The sequence below is a fragment of the Lipotes vexillifer genome, unplaced genomic scaffold (genome assembly GCF_000442215.2).
Source record: "Lipotes vexillifer unplaced genomic scaffold, Lipotes_vexillifer_v1.1 scaffold865, whole genome shotgun sequence".
Classification (NCBI taxonomy): Eukaryota; Metazoa; Chordata; class Mammalia; order Artiodactyla; family Lipotidae; genus Lipotes; species Lipotes vexillifer.
In genome coordinates this window covers 1,547,020-1,569,540 of record NW_006795130.1, presented here as the reverse complement: position 1 = coordinate 1,569,540, position 22,521 = coordinate 1,547,020, and the positions used below count along the sequence as shown (strand labels likewise).

Sequence of the window (22,521 nt, the reverse complement as noted above, 5' to 3'; positions counted from 1 at the left end):
GTTTGGTTTTAGACATGTCAAGTTTGAAGTATCTTTTACACCAAATCGGAAGTCAAGTCAGAGATGGAAAGATGAGTTAGTGTTCAGAGAGATCTAGGCTGAAATTTGGGAGTTACAAGTGTAGATAAAGCCATGATATTAGATAATGTCTACTAGGAAGTGAGTTTAGAAGGGAAAAGAAGATTGAAGATTGAGCCCAGGAACAGGTATAATGGTTAGAGGTCAGAAAAGTAAGGCAAAACTAGTAAAGAAGACAACTGAGGAGGTCAGGGCAGAGAGAGTGAGATAGTATTATGGAAGCCAAGTTAAAAATAAAAAAAAGTATTTTAAGAAGACAGGAATAAATTATAATTAGCTATGTCAAATGCTGCTGAGGGGTCAAGTAAGATGAGGATAATTGACCGTTGACTTTGACGAGAGTTAATAAGGGCAAAAGCCTGATTATAATGGGTTCAAGAGAGAATGTGAGACTGGAATTTACCTAAAGGTATATCTCCACAAATATGAAACAGCATATGGACAGAGTTATTCATTGTGACATTAATTGTAATAATTATAAATATTGGAAATAATCTAAATGCTTATCATGGAAAACTGGTTGAATATACTGTGGTACACCTACACAATAGAGTACTATTTAATCATAGAAAAGAATGAGGAAGATTTCTATGAACTGATGTGAAATGGTTTGTAGGAAAAAGTCAGTAGCTGTGAAGCACCATGAGCATCCAGATCATGGTTTCTAAATACCAATCTGTACTAAAGGAACAGACCAGGGCTCCTTAGAGAAAGGAAAGGGTAGCATGTGGATATCTGATGAAAGAGTACTCTAGGCAGAGGAAACAAGTCTGGGGCATGGTAAGCATAAAATTAGCCTGAAATAGATATTGTGCCGTGAAGCAAGGAAGTAGAAACCTATCAAAAGAACATATGAGCTGGTTTTAAGGGGCTCCCATTGATCAAATTAGGACAATTGGAACATCAAAAAGCATAATGAGGGCTTCCCTGGTGGCTCAGTGGTTGAGAATCTGCCTGCTAATGCAGGGGACACAGGTTCAAGCTCTGGTCTGGGAAGATTCCACATGCCACGGAGCAACTAGGCCCGTGAGCCACAACTACTTGAGCCTGTGCGTCTGGAACCTGTGCTCCACAACAAGAGTGGCCACGATAGTGAGAGGCCCACGCACTGCGATGAAGAGTGGCCCCCGCTTGCCACAACTAGAGAAAGCCCTTGCACAGAAACGAAGACCCAACACAGCCAAAAATAAATAAATTTTTTTAAAAAAGCATAATGATGGTAATGGATTATAATATACTAAGAAAAAGAATCTATGAACCCATAGTGATAAAGAAAACAAACAAAAAATGGTTGACTGAGAGGGGAAGTTCTTCAAGGGAATTATAAGGGAAGTTGAAGAGCCATAACCAAGCACAGTACATGAACTTTAATTGAATCCTCAATCAAGAAAAAAAAATACTGCTATAAAGGACATTTTAGGGACAGTTAGGAAAATTTGAATATGGATGGCATATTAAATGATACAGTTTAACACTAAATTGGTGTTACAGTTTCCTGGGTGTAATAGTGTATTGGGTTATGAAGAGGGTATCCTTGTTCTTAGGAGATACATGTTGAAGTATTTAGGGGAGAAGTGTCATAATGTCTGCAACTTATTTTGGGAAGGGTTTAGTCTCCTCCAAGAGTGTGTATGTGTATTTAGGTTTGTATAGAAAGAGGGAAGTAAAGCAAATATGGGAAAATGTTAATTATTGTAAACAATTGATAGATTTAAGTGAAGAATATAAAGTGTTTATCCTTCAGCTTTTCTTTTGTTATGATCAGAAGTTTTCAAAGTAAAAAAATTGGATAAAGCAATGAGAGAGAGGAAGAGAATGGGAAGAGAGAAATTGGAAACAATCAAGTCTTACAAGCTCTTAAAAGTTTTTCTATAAGGGCAACAGAGAAATGGAGTTGTACTGGAGAAAGGAGGAAAAGATATGGAGTCACCGGGGTTTTGTTTTGGATGGGCTATATTATATAGCATGATTGTTGTACTGATGATAGGAATGACCCAATTTAGAGGGAAGGAGATACTGTTAGAGGAAAGAGAGGGTATAATTGATGGAATAATATCCTTAAGTAGATGAAAAGGGGTAGGATCCTAGTGGGTGGGAGAGACTGGTCTTAGGCACAGGGTCTATTAATTCATAACAGAGGGGAAGACAAAAAATATGGGAACAGATATAAGGTTGCTAGATGTGATGGTAAAGCATGAGGAAGTCCTCTGCTGATTGTTTTTATTTCCTGTGAAAACAGAGATTTAGAAGAGAGAGAAGGTCGGAGGTTTGAGGAGAAAGGATGAAGTGTAAAATAGTCATCTATGAGAGTGAATAGACTTGTGTGATGTAGTAGCAGCACTAAAATCCTCCTTGAGGTTAATAGTCATGTTGATATTGTGTGTTTTTACCAGCCTCACTCAACTGCACAGATACAGGTATAGAATAGGTAGATAATTGGATTTAAGTGGGCTTTAAGTTTTGCTAGGCAATGCAATGAAGGAAAAAGAGGAAAGGGAGTGATTATAATGACTAACCATGGACATAGGTAGATAAGGAGGGACAGGAGCATATGAGGTAGGTGAAGGACTATGAAAGTGTTATAAGATCTATGGATTTGGGGTCTCAGAATTATTGAAGTTGGAGTACTAGAAGGAATAAGATGGAAAGACAAGAGGTGTTGGTTAGTATAGAATTCTTGACGTTGAGATTATGAAGAATAATCTTGATAATGACAAGATCCAGTTTATAACCGTGGATGGTGGGTCGCTGAAGTAGAGTAAAAGACAAGGTCATAGGAGGAGAAGTAAAAAGAGGAGTGAGAAGGATATGTACCACAACAGGAGAAGTTTTAGAGAGTGACAGTGAACCAAAACCTAAAATCTCAAGAAATCAGAGAATGGATGCTAAGGTTCTATAGATGACTATGAAAGGCATAATGGGAAAAAAGAGGGAAATGATGGATCGTGAGGATTTTATTTTAAAGTGTACAATTCAGTGGTTTTTAGTATATTTACAAAGGTGTGCAACCATCACCACTAATTCCAGAACGTTTTCAACACCCCAAATAGACTCATATCCATTATCAGTCACACCCCATTTCCCTCCTCCCTCGAGACCCTGGCAACCACAATCTACTTTCTGTTTCTATTTCTATGGATTTTTCTATTCTGGACATTTCATATAAATGGCCATTACAACATGAGGCCTTATTTTGTGTCTGGCTTCTTTCATTTAGCATAATGTTTTTAAGATTCATCCATATAAGTAGTATGTATCAGTACTTCATTCCTTTTTATTACAGAATATTATTTCATTGTTTGGATTTACTACATTTAGCTTATCCATTCATTAGTTGATGAAGGTTTGAGTTGTGTCCACTTTTTGGCTACTATTAATAATGCTGCTATGAACATTCATATACAAAGTTTTGTATAGACATATGTTTTCAATTTGCAGTGGGGGTTTGAAACCAAATTTTGGCTAACAAGTCTACAGTTCCACCAGCTACAAAGCCCCATGCTCTTAAGTATGTAAACTTTATTCACAGGAGAATGGTAGCAGGTGCTGTCAGCATTCCTTCTATATCCCCTCAGATCTCTTTTCCATTTTCTTGCACACTTATACTCCCAACATCCAGCAATTGTATGTCTTTGTTGGAGAACTGCTCTTGGGCTGCTGGAATACACTTTGCCTGCTTAAAAAGAGAGCCAAACATACTTGGAAATTTACATCCCTTCAGCAGCAGCCCTTAACCAATAACTGATGAGGTGGGGTATAAATATTTCATTTCTCTTTGCCCTGATTAGGACAACTTTTAGGTTGGATGTACACTGTCTCCCAGATTCCTTGCAGGACTGAGCCAAAGTTAGCCTTGCCTGAGTTTACCACGGGGCTTTGCTTGACGTCTCACTCTTGCCTTGCTTCCTTGCCTTCCTGATCTCATTTCCCTACTACCCTATATTTTCCCTTGGGAACATTTCTAATAACTTTCACAGTGATCTTTGTTTCAGAGTCTGCTTCTGAAGCTTACTTGACACAATTCCAAGAGCTTCAGCACATCATAAACAAAAAATTAGGAGATAGAGATGCTTCTAGAGGCAGGCCCACTTATATGTGAGGAAGGATAGTTAATAGCCATAATAGAGAAAACAGAAGCACTATAAAAAGCACACATAAATAATGGAAAAACCACATTAATCTGGGGCTTCAATGCCTTTCATTTCTCAGTAGTCTCTGAGGTCATTACCATGTCCAGTGTAATAATCAGTGTTCACAGTGGTGACTCTGAATTATGAAAGAAAATTAAATTCTATCCAGAAAAAATGGCATAACATGTATAATGCATTTTAGAAAGCATTGCATCAGAATAAATATGAGATACTGAAAACACATTTGACAATTTCCTTACAACACTTCACTAAAAAAGAAACAAGAAAAAGTGGGGGTGGGGGCCCCCAATAATCCCATGAAGGCAGAGCAGTGATAATAATGAAAATTTGGAAAGTAGAAAGCTAAGTGTCTCTTGGGAGGTTGGGAGTGGGGACTAGTGGTGCCCAAGAGGTGAGTTTATTTGTACTGCAGTACTCCAGAAAAACTCTCAAAACAGGAGGCATCAAACATCTCTCAAGACTGGGTATAGATAGGAGCTAAATATGGGAGAACTGGTTGAAAATCAATTTAAGACCTGTTCTACTGCAACAGAAGACAGGTGGTTTGTTCTCCAGAGTAGTTGAATGTGAGGGACTCTGGACTCGGGTACACCATGCCCAGATGAGAACAAAGGTGCCTGTTTTCATTGTATTTTCTGTGATTAACTGTAAATTAACTGATTTAATGTAATTAAATTGATTAACTGTAAATCTAGATCACAGAGACTTCCAGCTCCCTTCCTTAAGTAACCAGACTTAACTTCCCAGCCCCAGTCATACCCAGCCCCAGTCTTCCAAGCAGGAGAACAGATTCCTCTCCTTGGAAAACCTGCACAAGAGAAAAGGACTATAGATACTGTGGTAAGAGAGATATCCCTGCCTCATCAACTAGACCTCTGTTCTATCACAGTGAAACCCATACTTCACAACCTCAGTCCATGCACACAGAGCATCACATTATTTATTTTTTTTAATACTTCCCTGTCAAATATGAACGGTCAGTCAAGAATCACCAGACATTTGAGGAAAACAGATCAATGCAAATAGAAAAAAAGCAAACTGGGAAACACAAAATAGGGAGCAGAAGAACACTTCAAAAAAAATAATAACCATTCATATACTCACAGATAAGAGATATTGCATTCTATGAGACAGTAACAGTAGACTATGAAAAAGGAAAATTCAGAGAAAACTTTTGAAAAATTAGAAATGAAAGTAGAAATTTAAAATCCAGCAGGATGGGCTTCCCTGGTGGCGCAGTGGTTGAGAATCTGCCTGCCATTGCAGGGGACACGGGTTCGAGCCCTGGTCTGGGAAGATCCCACATGCCACAGAGCAACTGGGCCTGTGAGCCACAATTACTGAGCCTGCGCATCTGGAGCCTGTGCTCCGCAACAAGAGAGGCCGCGATAGTGAGAGGCCCGCGCACCGCGATGAGGAGTGGCCCCCACTCGCCGCAACTAGAGAAAGCCCTCGCACAGAAACGAAGACCCAACACGGCCAAAAATAAATTTAAAAAAAAAATCCAGTAGGATAATTGGAACATGGATTTGATGAAATTGCCCAGCATGTAGAGCAGAGATAAGAAGTAGAGGAGAAAAAGTAAGATGAATCCAATTGGCCCAGCAGTGGAAAAAATAGGGGTTTTAGGAAGAACATAGAGAAAATGAAGAGGAAGATATTATCTAAGCTATAGTAAAAGGAAATTTCTCAGAGTCAAAGAATGTGACTTCCTGGATTGAAAGAGCACCCAGTACAAGAACTGAAAAATTTCAGAACACTAGGTATAGACAGAAGATTCTAAAAGCTTCTTAAGAGACAAAACAAGTAACACACAAAGATTGGAAATCCAAATAGCATCACACTTCTTAGCAACTGTGGAAGTGAGATGACAGTGGAATAAATGCCTCTAACATTCTGAGACAAAATAATGTCTAACCTAAAATGTTCTGCCTAGGCAAGCTACCAAATAGACATAAGGCTAGACCCAAGGGTATTTTAAAATTTGCAAGTCTCAAAAAAATTTACTCTCCAACCCCACAGCTACTAGAATTGCTAAAATGAAAAAAATTGCTAATGACAAGGCCTGACAAGGATTCAGAGCAACTGATGCTCTCATACTTTGCTGGTAGAAATGCAAAATGGTACAACTGCTTTGAAAACAGTTTGATAGATTTTTAAGTTAAACATAAACTTAACATAGGACTCAACAGTTTTATTCCTAGGTATTTACCCAAGAAAAATGAAAACATACGTCCATGCAAAGACCTGTATGTGGTCTTTATTCATAATCACCCAAACCTGGAAATAGCCCAGAATACCCATCAACCTGTGAATGGATATGGAAATTGTAGACAAAGAATAGATAAGAATTAATTGTACATGCAATAACATGGATGCATCTGAAACATATTATGCTAAGTGAAAATAGCCAGATACAAAAGGTATTTGGACAAGTACTGTGTGATTGCATTTATATGCCATTCTAGAAAAGGCAAACCTATAGGAATAAGAAATCAGGTCAGTGGTAGCCCCACAGCTGGAAGTGAGGAAGGGAATTGACTACAAAGGAACACAAGGAAACTTTTTGGAGTGATGAAAATGTTGTCTTTATTGCGGTGGTGATTACATGACTGAATGTGTTTGTCAAAACTCTTTGAACTGTATAGCTAAAAATGGTGAATTTTTCTGTTTGTAAATTAAACCTCAGTAAATCTGACATAAAAAGCGAGTTTATCCTCCATCCCTCCTCTGAGAAAATAATTCAAGGATACATTACATCAAAACTAAGGAGTAAACTGACAAAGAGGAGGACATGGGATTCAGGAAACAGAGGATCCAGTATAGAAAAGAGAAATTCCCAAGATAAGGGTTAAGTTTTATTCCAAGAAATAGCCATGCAGGAGGGACTAGAAAATGCAGCCTTTCTAAAGAAGGAGCTCTAGGAGAGATTTCTCCAAAGGAAACATTGAAATTGATAGAATAGTCTGAAGATGAATTGGTGATAGGCACACAAGAAACAGAACAAACTTTTTTTTTTTTTTTAAGTTATTAGCTCTGGAGAATTGTAAGAAGTTGTACGAGAAAGAGATTTAATCTTTGCGTTCCATTGTCTTAGCTATGAACTATACTTAAACATTTCCATCAAGTAAAAGCCAAAAATTATTTTAAACAAAATTATGAAATAATATTGAGAGCATGGGAGAGAGAGAGAGAGTGTGTGTATGTGTGTGTATGTGTTTTTGTGTGTGTGACTAGAAGGTATAACGTCAAATAAAACAGAAGAATGAAAGTGACTGCCTCTGGAGAGTAAGAATTAGGTTTAGGCTGGGGTAGGGCAGAAAACTTACTTTTACCATAAACACTGTAAAACTATTTAAAATATATACATATGTATATACACATGTATACATATGCACATGTACACATACATACATATATAGGTTTTTTTAATGTTCATTTAAAAAGTTTAAATTTTTAGAAGTCATTGAAAGGGATCTTTTATCTGAAAATTTCTATTATGTGAACTAACCCTTTCCCCCATAATGCCAGATAAATAAGGCAGCAGTAGATTAAAAATTCTCAAGAGGAGTCTTTATTTTCTGAGGTAATAGGTAAAAGATGAGTCCCTGAATGAAGACGATTGACTCTCTTTAGTTACTCTGAATAAGGTTTGGAGTAGACTGTTAATATCTTTCAGACTTCATGTCTTCTTTTTAAAAATACCTTTATTTCCTTAGTTATAAAATTAACATGCCATTGTATAAAAATTTTTAGTGTAAATTTACAAAGAATAAAAATAAAACTATCAATAATCTTACCACCCAGAGATGACCTATTTGGACTAATTCATTTCCATCTCCTCCCTCCCACACTGTCCTCCTCCTTTTCTCCTTTTCCTTCCTTCTTCTTCCTTCTTCTTCCTTCTTCTTTTCCTTCATCTTCTTCTTCTCCCTGCCCCCTTCTTTCTTTCTTTTTAATTGAGAATGTGACATGTCTTTTACTAGTGGGTAATCACAGGAGCTGTGGATTTGGTGAGGAAAGACAACAATGGAAAAGGTAGAAGAAAACACATATAAAACAAAGGAGGGGGGCTTCCCTGGTGGCGCAGTGCTTGAGAGTCCGCCTGCCGATGCAGGAGACGCGGGTTCGTGCCCCGTTTCGGGAAGATCCCGCATGCCGCGGAGCGGCTGGGCCCGTGAGCCATGGCCGCTGAGCCTGCGCGTCCGGAGCCTGTGCTCCGCAAATGGGAGAGGCCACAACAGTGAGAGGCCCGCATAACGCAAGAAAAAAAAAAAAACAAAAAAAAAAACAAAGGAGGGGGCTTCCCTGGTGGCACAGTGGTTGAGAGTCTGCCTGCTGATGCAGGGGACATGGGTTCATGCTCCGGTCCGGGAGGATCCCACATGCCGCGGAGCGGCTGGGGCCGTGAGCCATGGCCGCTGAGCCTGTGCGTCCGGAGCCTGTGCTCCGCAACGGGAGAGGCCACAACAGTGAGAGGCTCGCATACAGAAGAAAAACAAACAAACAAACAAAGGAGGGCAGAGAGAGAAAGAAAGGAGTAAAACAAAATAAAAACTCTGTTTACTTGCTTGAAAACAAAATATACTAAAAAACAGAGTAGTTGAGTTCAAGCCCTGACTGTCTGGATTCTGAAATGAGCACACCATTTAAGAAGTGAGCCTTTTTCCCCCTGTCTTTTGGGGGCAGTCCTGTATACAGGTCTGCCATGCTATGGGAAAGGAGAAAAAAGTTATTTCTTTACAGAGAACCATGACTGGGAATCACAAACAACAAAGAGGTCCTGGTAAATGAGGTACTTTATGAAACAGTTTTTTTCCCCAGGTTCTCCAGATATCATCTTCTAAAAGAGGTAGAAGTTAAAGAAAACAGGGACTTCCCTGGTGGCGCAGTGGTTAAGAATCTGCCTGAAAGTGCAGGGGACATGGGTTCGATCCCTAGTCCAGGAAGATCCCACATGCCGTGGAGCAACTAAGCCTGTGCTCCACAACTACTGAGCCCGCGCTCTAGAGCCCGCGAGCCACAACTACTGAGCCCGTGTGCCACAACCACTGAAGCCTGAGTGCCTAGAGCCAGTGCTCCCCAACAAGAGAAGCCACCGCAATGAGAAGCCCGCGCACCATAACAAAGAGTAGCCCCCGCTCGCCGCAACTAGAGAAAGCCTGCATGCAGCAACCAAGACCCAACACAGCCAAAAATTAATTAATTTTTTAAAAAAGTTAAAGAAAACAATTTTAAGGTCATTATTAGCAGAGTATCTTACAGGGTGGCGCCATTTACATACATATACTTCTTGTCAGTCCAAAATTTAAATTTTTTTCTGTTCCAGCGTTCCTAGAATTCCATGGGCCTTTGCCATGACAGAAGTATGTGGCATGATTCTGTGCTATATTTGGCTCCTGGTTCTTCTTCTTCACAAGCACAGGTACCTGTCTTATTCCATTAAAAGACTGAAAGTGTTTTGACTGTCTTATGCAAAGATCATCAAACCTTGTTTCTTCCTTTGCTGTTTCCTTGTTACTTTCCTTCTCTAGTCATTGTGACATTATAATTACTGACATAGGAAAATGTTTGGGTTTGATCAACAAAAGAGTCAGCCTGAGGTAGTACCTACATATTTAGTAATATTCTGAAGGTATTTTGCAGGGAAGGATTAGAGATGGCGATATTCAGCCATGGGCCAACCACGACAATCTAAGTCTAGCCTTGCCTTTCTTTGGAAACAAATCGGAAATGTCACTTTCTATAGAAGGCTAGAAACTCCTCCAAGGGACAGTCTTTGGTCAGATGTTTGGGTGGAAGAAATTATTCTCTGCTTGGAGGAGGTGCATTAAAAAAGAGGTCATTTTGCACACCGTGCACATCTAGCAAGTGTAGTTTACTTCAGATGGTATAGAAAATTGCTGAATAGGGAAGGTGCTTCTTTTGTGCTTTCACAAGAGATATAAAGGGAAGAAGTTTTTTGCATTAAAAAAAAGGAGAGAAGCATAAGTGGAGGCTACTTCCCTACTTTAATGAGGGGAAATTATTTAAGGAAAAAAATAAACATAGTGTGGAATCTAAAGAGTAATACAAATGCATTTATTTACAAAAGAAAAGCAGACTCACAGACATAGAAAACAAACTTATGGTTACCAAAGGGGAAGTAGGGGGGGAGGGATAAATTAGGAGTATGGGATTAACAGAGACATACTACTGTATATAAAATAGACAAACAACAAAGATTTACTGTATAGAAGGGAACTATATTCAGTATCTTACAATAACCTATATTGGAAAATAATCTGAAATATATATGTGTGTATATATATAAATATGTATATAACTGTATCACTTTGCTGTACACCTGAAACTAACACAATATTGTAAATCAACCATTCTTCAACTAAAAAAAAAAAGGCATAGTGAAGAAAAAAAGATCTGATAAAGTTGTGGGTCTGCTATCCATTGTCTTTGGACACTGAAGAGGAACAGGGACACTTTCGTGAATTTTTTATTCTTTCTCCTCACCAGGGAATGGTTGAGGTAAACTACAGTGATGAGCTTTAGGTCCTAAGCAGCAGTTATTTCAGTGCTTTGAAGGTGAAAAGAAGCGCTGATGATTGCTATTCTTGTCACACTTGTAGGCCATATTGCACTTCATTCTCTCTCACTTTGCAACAATATTTATAACTGGATTGCTTAAAACCAGAGGTGGTTTAAAAACACATGTATCTGGGCTTCCCTGGTGGTGCAGTGTTTGAGAGTCCGCCTGCCAATGCAGGGGACACGGGTTTGTGCCCCGGTCCAGGAGGATCCCACGTGCTGCAGAGCGGCTGGGCCCGTGAGCCATGGCCGCTGAGCCTGCGCGTCCGGAGCCTGTGCTGCACAATGGGAGAGGCCGCAACAGTGAGAGGCCCGCATACCGCAAAAAAACCCAAAAAAACCCCACATGTATCACTGCTGCTTTCTGGTTTAACTTTGCCTCACAAGACCCTATAGATCTGAATTTATCCACTCTTCAAAACAAGAAAGAGTTTACCTTATATAGGAAACCTTGGTAGGTTTAGCACAGTGTAGCAGTGACCAGCTAAATGCAAGTTTTGATATTTAATTAGTCAAAGTGTTTCTCAAAGTGTGGTCTTTGTAGCACTTTCTAGAATCACCTGGGCTCTTGTTAAAATTCAGATTCCATGTTGTCTTCCTCAAAAAGCTCACAAAATGATGGCGTGGAAAAAAGAAGGCAGAGACTTTTGCTCTGGACTTTCCACCATATGGTAAGAAGATTCACCATAAATCCTGTGTTAAGAAAGGATTGCATCACTGAACTTGCAGGAAGAAAGGAAAATCTTCAAGAGCCCCAGACACACAAACACATGAAAAAGAAAACACAGAAAAAATAATCTGTGGTGTACAATCAGAGGAATGAGTAAGCATCTCTGAAAAAGCATTCCACTGGTTCTAATGCCAGAGCTAAGATAAGGAGACTAAGCCTTAGGTATGTAACAAAGTTGAGCAGCTGATACCAAGACTCCCAGATTAAGCTGTGGATTTTGGAATGGGCTAGAGTGTTCTCAAGTCAGTAGTGCTAACTGGGTCTCAGAAGAAACGAATTTAATTCTTCTCTGGATGACAGTATATTCAATTTAGGCTCCTGGAGAGCAGGGCTATTAAGAAAGGTGAGAAGTGGTAGAATCCTCGGTTTGGGACCCTCTCCATTCAGTGTTACTTTTTCTCTTTCTTACCTTCTTTTCTTCTTTTTTTACATTACCACTGCTACACTCTAGAACTGGTAGTGAACCATAAATGAAAGAAACCCTGCAGGGACTGAAACCTAGCTTGAAATAATTTCAGTTTCTAAAATTGCATTAAAGTGACCCCAGATTGTTAAAGCCCATAACCACTTGCCAAAAGAGATATCAAGTCTCTCTTTGGGAAGATAATATAGGCCTAAATTTAATTCTAAAATTTTTTACATACAATATCTGGCACTCAAGTAAATAACTAATAAAGGGGTACATAAGTATGTAAGAGAATATGATCAAAATTTAAGAGAAACAATAAATAATGGAATAGACCCACTGTGGATCCAGAAAATGGAGGTAGCAGATACAGATTTTAAAGTAACTCTGCTGACTGTGTTCAAGATAATTTTAACAGAGAATGAAATGGAAACTCTAGAAGTAAACACATTTTTTAAAATCTCTGAAATTGAGAATTCAGTAATGAGTATGACATCAGGTTGAATCCAGCAGAAGAGAAAATTAATGAATCAGAAGATAATTTGAAGAAAAAAAACTTTTTAAAGATAGAAAATAGATGAAATATTTGGGGACACTGAGGGGATAGCCTGAAGAAGGTTTACCATATAGATAATTAGAGTTCCTTGAGGAGAGGAGAAAGAAAATAAAACAGAAGTATATTTGAAGTGAAAAAAATTAAAAAATAATAAAATGCAGATTCCTGAGCTCCATCCCAGGTGTACACACTGAAGTTTGAAACTTACCTAACCTTGTGTTGAGTACTTTTTTTTGAGGGTGGGAGGAGCATTTCAAAAATGTTTAAGTAAAGTCTCTGTACTTAAGAATCATATAGTCTGTTTTGGTTTAAGACATTAAAAAAAATTGTTAGAGATATACTTAATGTAAAACTTAGTATTAAAAAGAAACAGTATTTTATAGCTTAAATTTAAGAGAAATTAAAGATTGTTTATTATATAATTGCAGTCAACCAATTTACAGTGTCATTAATGAGCAAAAAAATTCCCTAAAATCACATATTTAACTTTACTTCTCATTAAATAAGTTATGACAATATATGAGTAATAAAACTAACACTAAGCTAAGAGTCAGTCTAAGTACTATCTTGCTTCTCCCTTGCATAACTCTTACTTTCTCTTAGCCATATTTTCTTAACAGTGAAATGATGCTCTTAGGTCTGCACTGTCCAGCATGGCAGGTGCTAGTCACGTGTGGCTAAATTTAATTTAGTGAAAATGAAATAAAATTAAAATTCAGTTCCTCACTTGTACATTTCAAATGCTCAAGAGCCACATGTATATAGCTTATTGGACAGTTCAGTTATAGTCCATTTCCACCATCCTGTTGGACAGTGCTTTAGATGGTCTCTAAGATTTCTGTCCTCTTCAAAGAATCTAATGGTTTTCCTGCTTGTTCTCCCTTTGAGTAAACACTAGATGCCTGAGGTATTTTGGTTTGTTTTCTTCTGATCTTTCTCCCTTTTTGGTCACTGTTCACAGGTCAATACTTCTGCGAAGGCTTTGTAGTCTGATGGGCACTGTATTCTTGCTTCGCTGCTTTACCATGTTTGTGACCTCCCTCTCCGTGCCAGGACAGCACCTACAGTGTACTGGAAAGGTAGCCTACTGTCTTCTTTATCATTCTTTCCTCTTATTCTTGGTGTGTTGATGGCACCATATACGAACTAAGGCTAAGGCTTTGCTTTTAACATTAAAATGTGCTTTTCAGCATTTTCAATATCTGTAATAAACCTCTAGAAATAATTTGGTAAAAATCTTAAGCCAGAATCTACCTTCCTGTTACTTCTATCCATTGATACTAACTAGTTCAATGCTGTAGAGCTATAGAAAAAAAGTAACTTTCGATTATCATTTTCCCTTTCTCACCATCCTCAACATCTTTAGTTCCTCATATGACGTGACTCTGGCCCCTTCCCTGTCCTCATCACTCTTTAAAAAGTGTTGCAGTTGGACCATATTCCATTTAAAATGTAGTACCCACTACTCTAAACTTTACTCTTTCTGAGATATATTTAAATAATGGCCAACTTTTGTTTTTGTTTTATACTTTGTTGCTTGTTTTGGTATACTGTAGACATACTTTCTCTTCTGGTTAAATTGAGAGATGATAGATTATGCAGATGGGAACAAAAAAAAACAGGGTAATGAATTACTGTAAAAAATAAAATGTTTAAAAACCCTGAAGATCACCTGTGCTTTATATATAAAATTGGCTGTTGTGACTCATTAAATTTGGACAAGAGAATTTATTAGCCTACTTTTCTAAGACTCCATGCTTTAGTTATATTCCCAAATATTCAAGTGATGTATTAACACCTTTGTTATTTTAATGTTGTTTGTAAAGTGTAAAACAAAATTAAGTGTCTGTTCTTCTACTGCAATATAAATAGCTGAAATACCTGCAAGGGAAGATTAAGCAGCCAAAGGAGATCAGGAACTAAAAATACAGTCCTGAGCTGCAGAGTGACCAAACGTTCTCCAGGTATAAGGAGACTGACTAGTAAGAAAGGAGGAAGGGTTAATGACATTTAGGATTTAGTGTAAAGGAAATGTTTTATTTTTAAGATAAAAGCTGTTTTTGTTTCTTCTTTTTTTCTTTTCCAAAAAGGGAAAGTACTTCTTTCTAGTTACAGTTATATAAACTTATTGTAAAAATTCAAATTTTATAGAAATATATAAATTAAAAAGTGAAATCTCACAAAATTCCCACTTCTTTCACCCCACCCCATAAATAATACTGTTAATAGTTGTGTATATACCACATGGACTATTTTTTTTTTTTTCTTTTTTTTTTTCTTGCGTTATGCGGGCCTCTCACTGTTGTGGCCTCTCCCATTTGCGGAGCACAGGCTCCGGACGCGCAGGCTCAGTGGCCATGGCTCACGGGCCCAGCCGCTCCGCGGCATGTGGGATCTTCCCGAAACAGGGCACGAACCCGCGTCTCCTGCATCGGCAGGCGGACTCTCAAGCACTGCGCCACCAGGGAAGCCCCACATGGACTATTTTTAACCATGCTTACATATTCATACAAGTTTATATAGATACTTTTTAAACAGAAAATAGGATTTTATTGCAAACATTGTACTTTAGCTTATATTTCATTTAATAGTATGTTGTTTACTTTCTTCTGAAGAGATATGTATAGCTATACCTCATCCTTTTTAATAGCTGCAGAGTATTCCATTGTACAATTTACCAGTCTCCAAATGATGTACATTTAAGTTATTTTCAAATCTTACTATTTATAAACAATGCTGTCATAAACATCCTTGTACATTTATGGTTTTTCACTTATTTAATCGTCTTAAGATAAATTCCTGGAAGTGGAGTTAGGAAATTAAAGAACATACACACTGAAAATTGTGATACATATTGCTCACATTTTCACTAGGAAAGACTAGTTTTTCACTACTTTCACCACTATGTGCATGTCAGTTTTCCCATCACCATGCCAGCACAATTTTTGGAGTCACTGCCATTCTGATTAATGAAAGATTTTATCTGAGACTTTTATGATCTTATATTTTAAATTTAAGTCTTTAATCTGTCGACTGAAATAAAAATGCACAACGTGAGAGCTGTGAGTTTATTTCGAGACTTACTGAGGACTATAGCCCAGGAGACAGCTTCTCAGTTAGCTCTGAGGAACTACGCTGAAGACGTAAGGGAGAAGGTTAGCATATATGTGATCTTGGGGAAGGTGTATGTGTAATCAAGCCACACATCTTGGTAGAAGGTTGCTGCTAGTCATGAGGAACAAATGTCTTAGTTAATGATTTTAGTGCTTTTCTAAGTATGGGAAGATGCAAGAAATTGGGTTCATAAAATTTTCTCCTGAAAAAATCTAACTATCCTGAAGGCCTTTTCTGTCAGCTTTCACAGAGCATAGAGTGCCTTATTCCTGACTGTGTCCTGAAGTCTTTTCAGGGTATGTTGAAGGTCAGCGACTGCAGTGGCTAATGACTTAATTCCTGTAGAACCAGGTGGCAAGTGACATTCTTTAGTTAGCAAATCTATTGAATTTCTGTGCATGGTGTGAAGGAGGGATAGAACAGTTACCCCCAATTATTGTAGTATGCTAGTTGATTAGAAGAGATTTAAGAAGAAATACGTAAGCTTATTATAATGAAAAGAGAATTTCCTGTAGCTGAGGGATTTGATTGTGGATCAGCCACTAAAGAGGAAAATATATGTGCATAGGGCTGCAACATGTGCTACAAAAATAAATTAGGGACTTCCCTGGTGGTGCAGTGATTAAGAACCCGCCTGCCAATGCAAGGGACACGGGTTCGAGCTCTGATCTGGGAAGATCCCACATGCTGCAGAGCAACTAAGTCCAGTGCACCACAACTACTGAGCCCGTGTGCTGCAACTACTGAGCCTGCACACCTAAAGCCCGTGCTCTGCAACATGAGAAGCCCGCGCACCGCAACGAAGAGTAGGCCCCGCTCCCTGCAACTAGAGAAAGCCCGTGCGCGGCAACGAAGACCCATCATAGCCAAAAATAATAAATAAATAAATTTATAATAAATAAATAAATTAGATACCATCCCGCTACAGTATGGACAGCCCTTTTTCTGTCTCTAATGACTGTTTTTTATTATCAGTTAGTTTTATGTGGACATATTTATTCAAATCTGTCCTAAATACTGTTAATTACTTTGAATTATAATATAACCTACTTACTGACCTGTATTTGCAGCAGTCATTAAAATTAGATAGTTAAGGTGATATTAACTAGCAATCAAATCCCTTACAGTGAACTCCGTAGGGCATTTTCATTGTAATAAAGTAATTGCTTGAAATCTCACTCCCAGAAGTAGTAGGTTTGGAGACAGAACCAAGAACATGCCTGTTTTTGAAATTAGACAATGGAACCACCTTAAGAAAAGAAACACTTAAAGCAAATTTCTCATCAAAGTGTCTAAATTCATTCTGTTGTGCTGTGTTTCAATTTTTATTTTTCTGGAAGGATATTTGGGACATTTTAAGCTTGGAAAGGATGGGGAGACTTGAGTAATTGGGAATAATTGCTTTCCTTTTTTTTTGTGATACAGTATTTTTTTTAAAATTTTTACTGGAGTATAGTTGATTTACAGTGTTGTAATTATTGCTTTCTTTTGCGTGACATCACTTGTTTCCTGTCCTTGGCTGAGACATTTTCCTAGCAATCTCTGTTCTTCTCTGCCTGATTTTTTACTTTTACGAGTGTAACATCTCTAACCCTATTCTCATTAGAGGTCATGGAAAGAACCAAACCATGTATATTTTAGTACCTTCCCTTTCCTTTTCTCTAATAATGAATTTCTCTCCCTACCATCAACTGAGGCAGAAAGGGAAAGCCTGGGTAGTGTATAATCAGGTGAGGTTTCTAATGAAATAGTGATATTTCATTAGATTGTTTCTTTTGTTCTTTAAGACATAGGGCTTTGGAATTGGATGCCCTGTGTTCACATCCTTATTACGTTACTTACTAGCTGTGTGACCTCTTATTATTATGTTACTTACTAGCTGTGTGACCTCTCTAAAGCCAATTTCCTCATCTGCACAGTTGAATCAGTTCATAGGATTTTTGTGGAAATTAAATGCAATGACATAAAAGCATATAGCAGCATGCTGCACGTAGTAAATGCACATAAAATTGCAGCAGTTTTTTATATTATTTTGTGTTAAATGCCTTTTTAAAAAACGTGACCATTGCTCAAACTCTTCCTCAAAATGGATGACTTTTTTAAGTTTATGCGTGGGAGTTGGGATTAGGTTTGGCTACTAATAACAGGAACTTCGTGGTGGCTATAGTTTAATAAACAAGCAATGATTTATTCTCTCTCATAAGTCTGAAAGTAGGTACTCCATCCAGGTCAAGTGTGATAAATTTATGGAGTCATCAAAAATCCATGATTCTTCTTTCTGCTCTCCTGTCCTAACACTTGGCTTGCATCCTCAAAGCCACTTTGTGGTCCAAGATGACTACTAGAGCTTTAGCTATCATGTCTGAGTTGTAGGCTAGAAGAAGGAAAGGTAGAAAAGACTTCCTCCAAGCTGTTGTCTCTTTCGTTTATAAGTAGCGTTCCCAGAAATCTTTTACACTTCCACTTACATCTTATTGTACAGAACTTAGTCACGTAGCGACACCTAGCTGCAAGGGAGGGTGGGAAATGCAATGTTTTAGTTGAGTTCATTGCCTCTTCAAATATATTTTAGATTCTATTACCAGTGAAGAAGGGAGAGTGGATATTGAATGGTAGCCATTGTCACTGTCATAGCCTGTTTCTTATTGACAAGAACAGCCAAGCAAATACTACTGTATTATAGGGTATAAAACTTGGAAATAGTTTTGTGTTGTAGTAACCTTTTCATTATAAAGGAACTCCAAGTAGAGAAGTTTGAATTGCATTGATTTCATTAAATTACCAAAATAGTTCTGAGTACAGACAAGCTTTGACCACCCATTCTTGGTGTCTGGAATTAATTAGACTGGGAGTCTGGTTGCTTTTGCTTAGATCTTATTTCTAAGTCATTCAGCCTTTGAATTTCAATGGGAGTGGTAGGAGCCTCTGCTGCCCTAAGCATTTGAAGCACTAATTCTTAGCTTTCTTTATAGGTATATGGCAGTGTGTGGGAGAAATTACACCGGGCCTTTGCCATTTGGAGTGGCTTTGGTATGACCCTAACTGGCGTTCACACTTGTGGAGATTACATGTTCAGTGGCCACACAGTCGTCCTAACTATGCTGAATTTCTTTGTCACTGAATGTAAGTATCTTTAGTGCTTCTATGCCTATCAACTAACTAGCTGCAGAGGAGGCTGTGGGAAGGGCATCAAATTCTGTGAAGAATGGGAGAAACAGACTGATGTAAGAAACATATGACTGAGAAACACTGGAAGAAGTGTGGTTTTAAAATGATCTTTCTGTCCTTTTCCCAGATACACCAAGAAGCTGGAATTTCTTGCACACTTTATCCTGGGTTCTCAACCTCTTTGGAATCTTCTTCATTTTGGCTGCCCATGAACATTATTCCATTGATGTGTTTATTGCCTTTTATATCACAACGAGACTCTTTTTGTACTACCATACTCTAGCCAATACCAGAGCATATCAGCAGAGTAGGAGAGCAAGAATTTGGTTTCCCATGTTTTCTTTTTTTGAATGCAATGTTAATGGTACAGTCCCAAATGAATATTGTTGGCCATTTTCAAAACCAGCAATAATGAAAAGACTAATTGGATGAAGACTGTCTTTGTAATGTGTTCATGATTAAATATACAGTCGTTGTTGAAAGTGAGTAACTTTGCTTTCTCCCCCTAGGTTGTTCCTGGATGTCTTGCTTTTTGGCCTGTATGTTGACAAAGTAAAGTTCCCTGTCCTGAGCAAGGCTGTGATTATAGCAAGCAAGAAAGAATAATTAAGAGTCCTTAGGTATCTGTTTGAACAGAAAGCTTAAGTAGATGTCTTCTGCCCCTTCTCTTTAGGCAGACTTAATGTTATGATTGAAGTCAGTCTCTTACCTTTACCTATTGAGCTTAAGCAAATCAACTTAAGCAATTTGCTGGTTGAAAGATTTTTTTTTTATTTCCAGTAGGACTCTAGTCAAGAAATAATAATAATAATTTTTTAAGCTCCTTATTTTCTTCAAACGAAAAACCCCTACCAAGTGAGCAGTACTTGTTCTTTGAACTAATCTCTGTGTCTTTCTAAAAAACGCTACTCTGGAAAGTGATCCTTTTTACTAACAAATTAATTTTTGCCTTCTGAACCATCCTTAAGAAAAGTATACTGAATATACCAGGATCCCTGAAACAAGAAGAGAATGAAAGGGGCCATACATAAGGTGACAGAGTACAAATATAGTGCTGGTATTTTTCACCAAAATCAACAAAAGGTGCAGTTCCTATTTTGTTCTGAGGGTTCGGTATGATCATCAGTAAGTATGCATGAGGGGAAAATGGCTGCATCCATAAAAATAAAATTGGCTTAATTTTAGTGATGAAAGTACCTGGAATAACTTTGTGCTGTGACTATTAGCTAGACAGATGACAGCCCAATTTTATGCTTTTTAACGGTGTTATTTAATGAGCAAAATAATGGAGTGTTTTATCAGATGTTAAAGTTCTGTGTCCTTAAGTAGGGAGGTATGCATGCAAATTTTTCTCTTTCTGAAGTTTATAACAGGTTGCAGGCATTGTGTAACTTTTTGGTTTTTGAAATTTCTCATTCTTGGCCATCAGAACTAAGCCATCTCAGACATATTTGGATATGAAAAGGTTTTGTTGTTTTTTATTTTTAAAACAATTGTGTACATACATTCTTTCTATTTAGTTTTAATTTGGCAGTCAGGAGTGATATAACTTAGTTGCTGTTTACAGCACTAGAAATTTAGTACCTTAAGTAATTTGACCTTTGTGGTTACATTTGTCACTTTACTTTTAATGATTTTGTACAGTAGTTTTGAGAGTAGGTTGGTTCTAGAATTAGGCTTTGAACCCCAGCTGATGAGCTTAGCCACTTGAAATATTAACTGTGTAGCTTTTACATTCTGTTTTAAAACAAGGAGTTAAAAAGATGCTGGCATATTGAGGTCTAAAATTAGGCCACTTAGCAGAAACCTGCTCCTTAAATGGTGAAATATTTTATTTTTGCACTTTTGAGTCATATTCCTACCCCATATAAGCTACAGAGGAGCCTGAATGGATTGGGCAGGAAACAAATATAATGCAAACAAGTTGCAGCTAGTGCTGAGTGATCCCAATTTGGGTGTACTCTGAACATTATTTTTTATTTTTCACTTGAGAAAATGGCACAAGGCAATTTAAGTTTTATTATGCTTTTAAATCTCATACTTTAGAATCTGGTAACATCTTCAGTAATTGTTGATTCTTTTACATGCTGGGGATGAAAATGCCAACATTTCATCTAAGGAAATTGCATAATCATGAAGGGTGAAGGATGTTTCCTATGCACTTAGAGTCTTTGACCCTTGAGGTCAAAAGATATGTAACTCCCATTTTTTTCCAGATGACAGAAGAGGACTGAATTTAGCTAGGGAGGGACTGGCGTTGGCTTTTGGGAAAATGTTTGAAAAAAAATCTATGGCAACATTAAGTCAAGAATGTTGAATAGGTACTTAATGGTAAATTTCCTAACATCAGTCTTCTTTCCTTCGTATGGATTTTATTCTAGAACAAAATAGAAAAAAAAATTGCAACTAACTTTGCAGACTTCTTGATACTGAGAGTGCCTAATAGCAGACTGCAATGAGGATTGTAGAATAACTTCCCACACTTACATTTATCATATCTGTTTTGAGGAAAAGGTAAGCTAGATTTATAATTTATTGTTATAACTATTACAGGGCATTGTTTACATATATTAATCATCTCCAGGTCTCTTCCTTGGAAAACTTTGAGACAAAATTCTTTTCCATTTCTTTTTCTAATACAAAACCTATAGTTTTGTTGCTTTTTGTTTTGTCCAGAAATTTCCAGATTTTGTCTTTGTATTTTTTTTCTTGTTAAAACCATAGTGAAGGTAGGATATACATTTTGGGTGTGAATATGGCTAGGTAGAGAAGCTACATGCCTTAGATCTACATATTTTTTACCTTGTCTACAGTTGGAAACATGTGAGAGGCTTATATCATTAAACACTGAGATTTCAGTATAGAAGGAACCAAGGTTTTTTGTTTGGGGATGCAAACTGGAGGTTATATTGAAAGTCCTCCATGCAATTTCTGTCTTCCTAGGGGCAGCGTTACCTATTTTTTTTTGTTTTTTCCTTTCTTTTTTTTTTTTTTTAATCCCATGAAGAGCAGCGTTACTGAAGGGTAACTGAAGTTTCTAATCAGGTTTAGAAGAAGGCAAGTTTGCTATTATCACCAGATAATTTGGGAGAAACCTTTTTTGGCTGCAGAATTCTTAACATGCCTATTTTCTCCATAGTTCTCTGTGACCAGAATTGCTAGAATAAAAATACAACTTCCATATGGTAGATCTATTTATTAGTATCCCTTTAAATCAGAAAGCAATGAGCTTAGCCATGGAACCAGTCAGTTAAATAAGTGTGGACTGTTCACAGGAAGAACCCCGTACTAGAGACCTGCTGATAGTGTAACTCTGACACTGCACATGGCATTCTTCCCTACCCTGTACCTGCCTGAGTGTTGTTACTTAGAATTCTAAAAATCTTCTAATTTTGTAAATCATAAGGACAGAGGCATCACATCCTTTTATAGCTGGTATGAAACCATGTGTTCTAAGGAAACCTGTTTGGAAAGTGTTATTTATATATTCAAAGTCATAATCATAACACTAACCTGCTTTGATGGTATTAGTAAAAGGTAATTTCATCATCAGTTTCATAGTAAACTTTTTTTTAAGGATTCTTGTTGTATAATGTTTGAGAACATTAACCATATTCTTTTTTTAAACTCTCTAATCTAATAAATTTAATTCTTTGATAGTCTTCTTGTAGACTTAAGTTACCCCTTACTAAAAGTAATTATGGTAATAGTCATTTGTCAGTTCTGTACGTTA

At 37.5% G+C, this 22,521-nt stretch overlaps 1 protein-coding gene across 2 annotated transcripts in view; it reads left to right on the top strand.

Moving 5' to 3' along the window:
* SAMD8 (sterile alpha motif domain containing 8) overlaps positions 1 to 19,220 on the top strand; it is a 42,884-nt gene extending 23,664 nt beyond the window's left edge. The window contains exons 3-6 of one of the 2 annotated variants that reach the window (XM_007467486.1): positions 9,559 to 9,654; positions 13,468 to 13,585; positions 18,593 to 18,743; positions 18,916 to 19,220. In XM_007467486.1, the coding sequence (XP_007467548.1) occupies positions 9,559 to 9,654; positions 13,468 to 13,585; positions 18,593 to 18,743; positions 18,916 to 19,220 (670 nt within the window). Of the gene's footprint in view, positions 1 to 9,558; positions 9,655 to 13,467; positions 13,586 to 18,592 lie in introns of both variants that reach the window. The other variant, XM_007467487.1, reaches the window with a different exon arrangement.
* Positions 19,221 to 22,521: the final 3,301 nt, after the last annotated feature.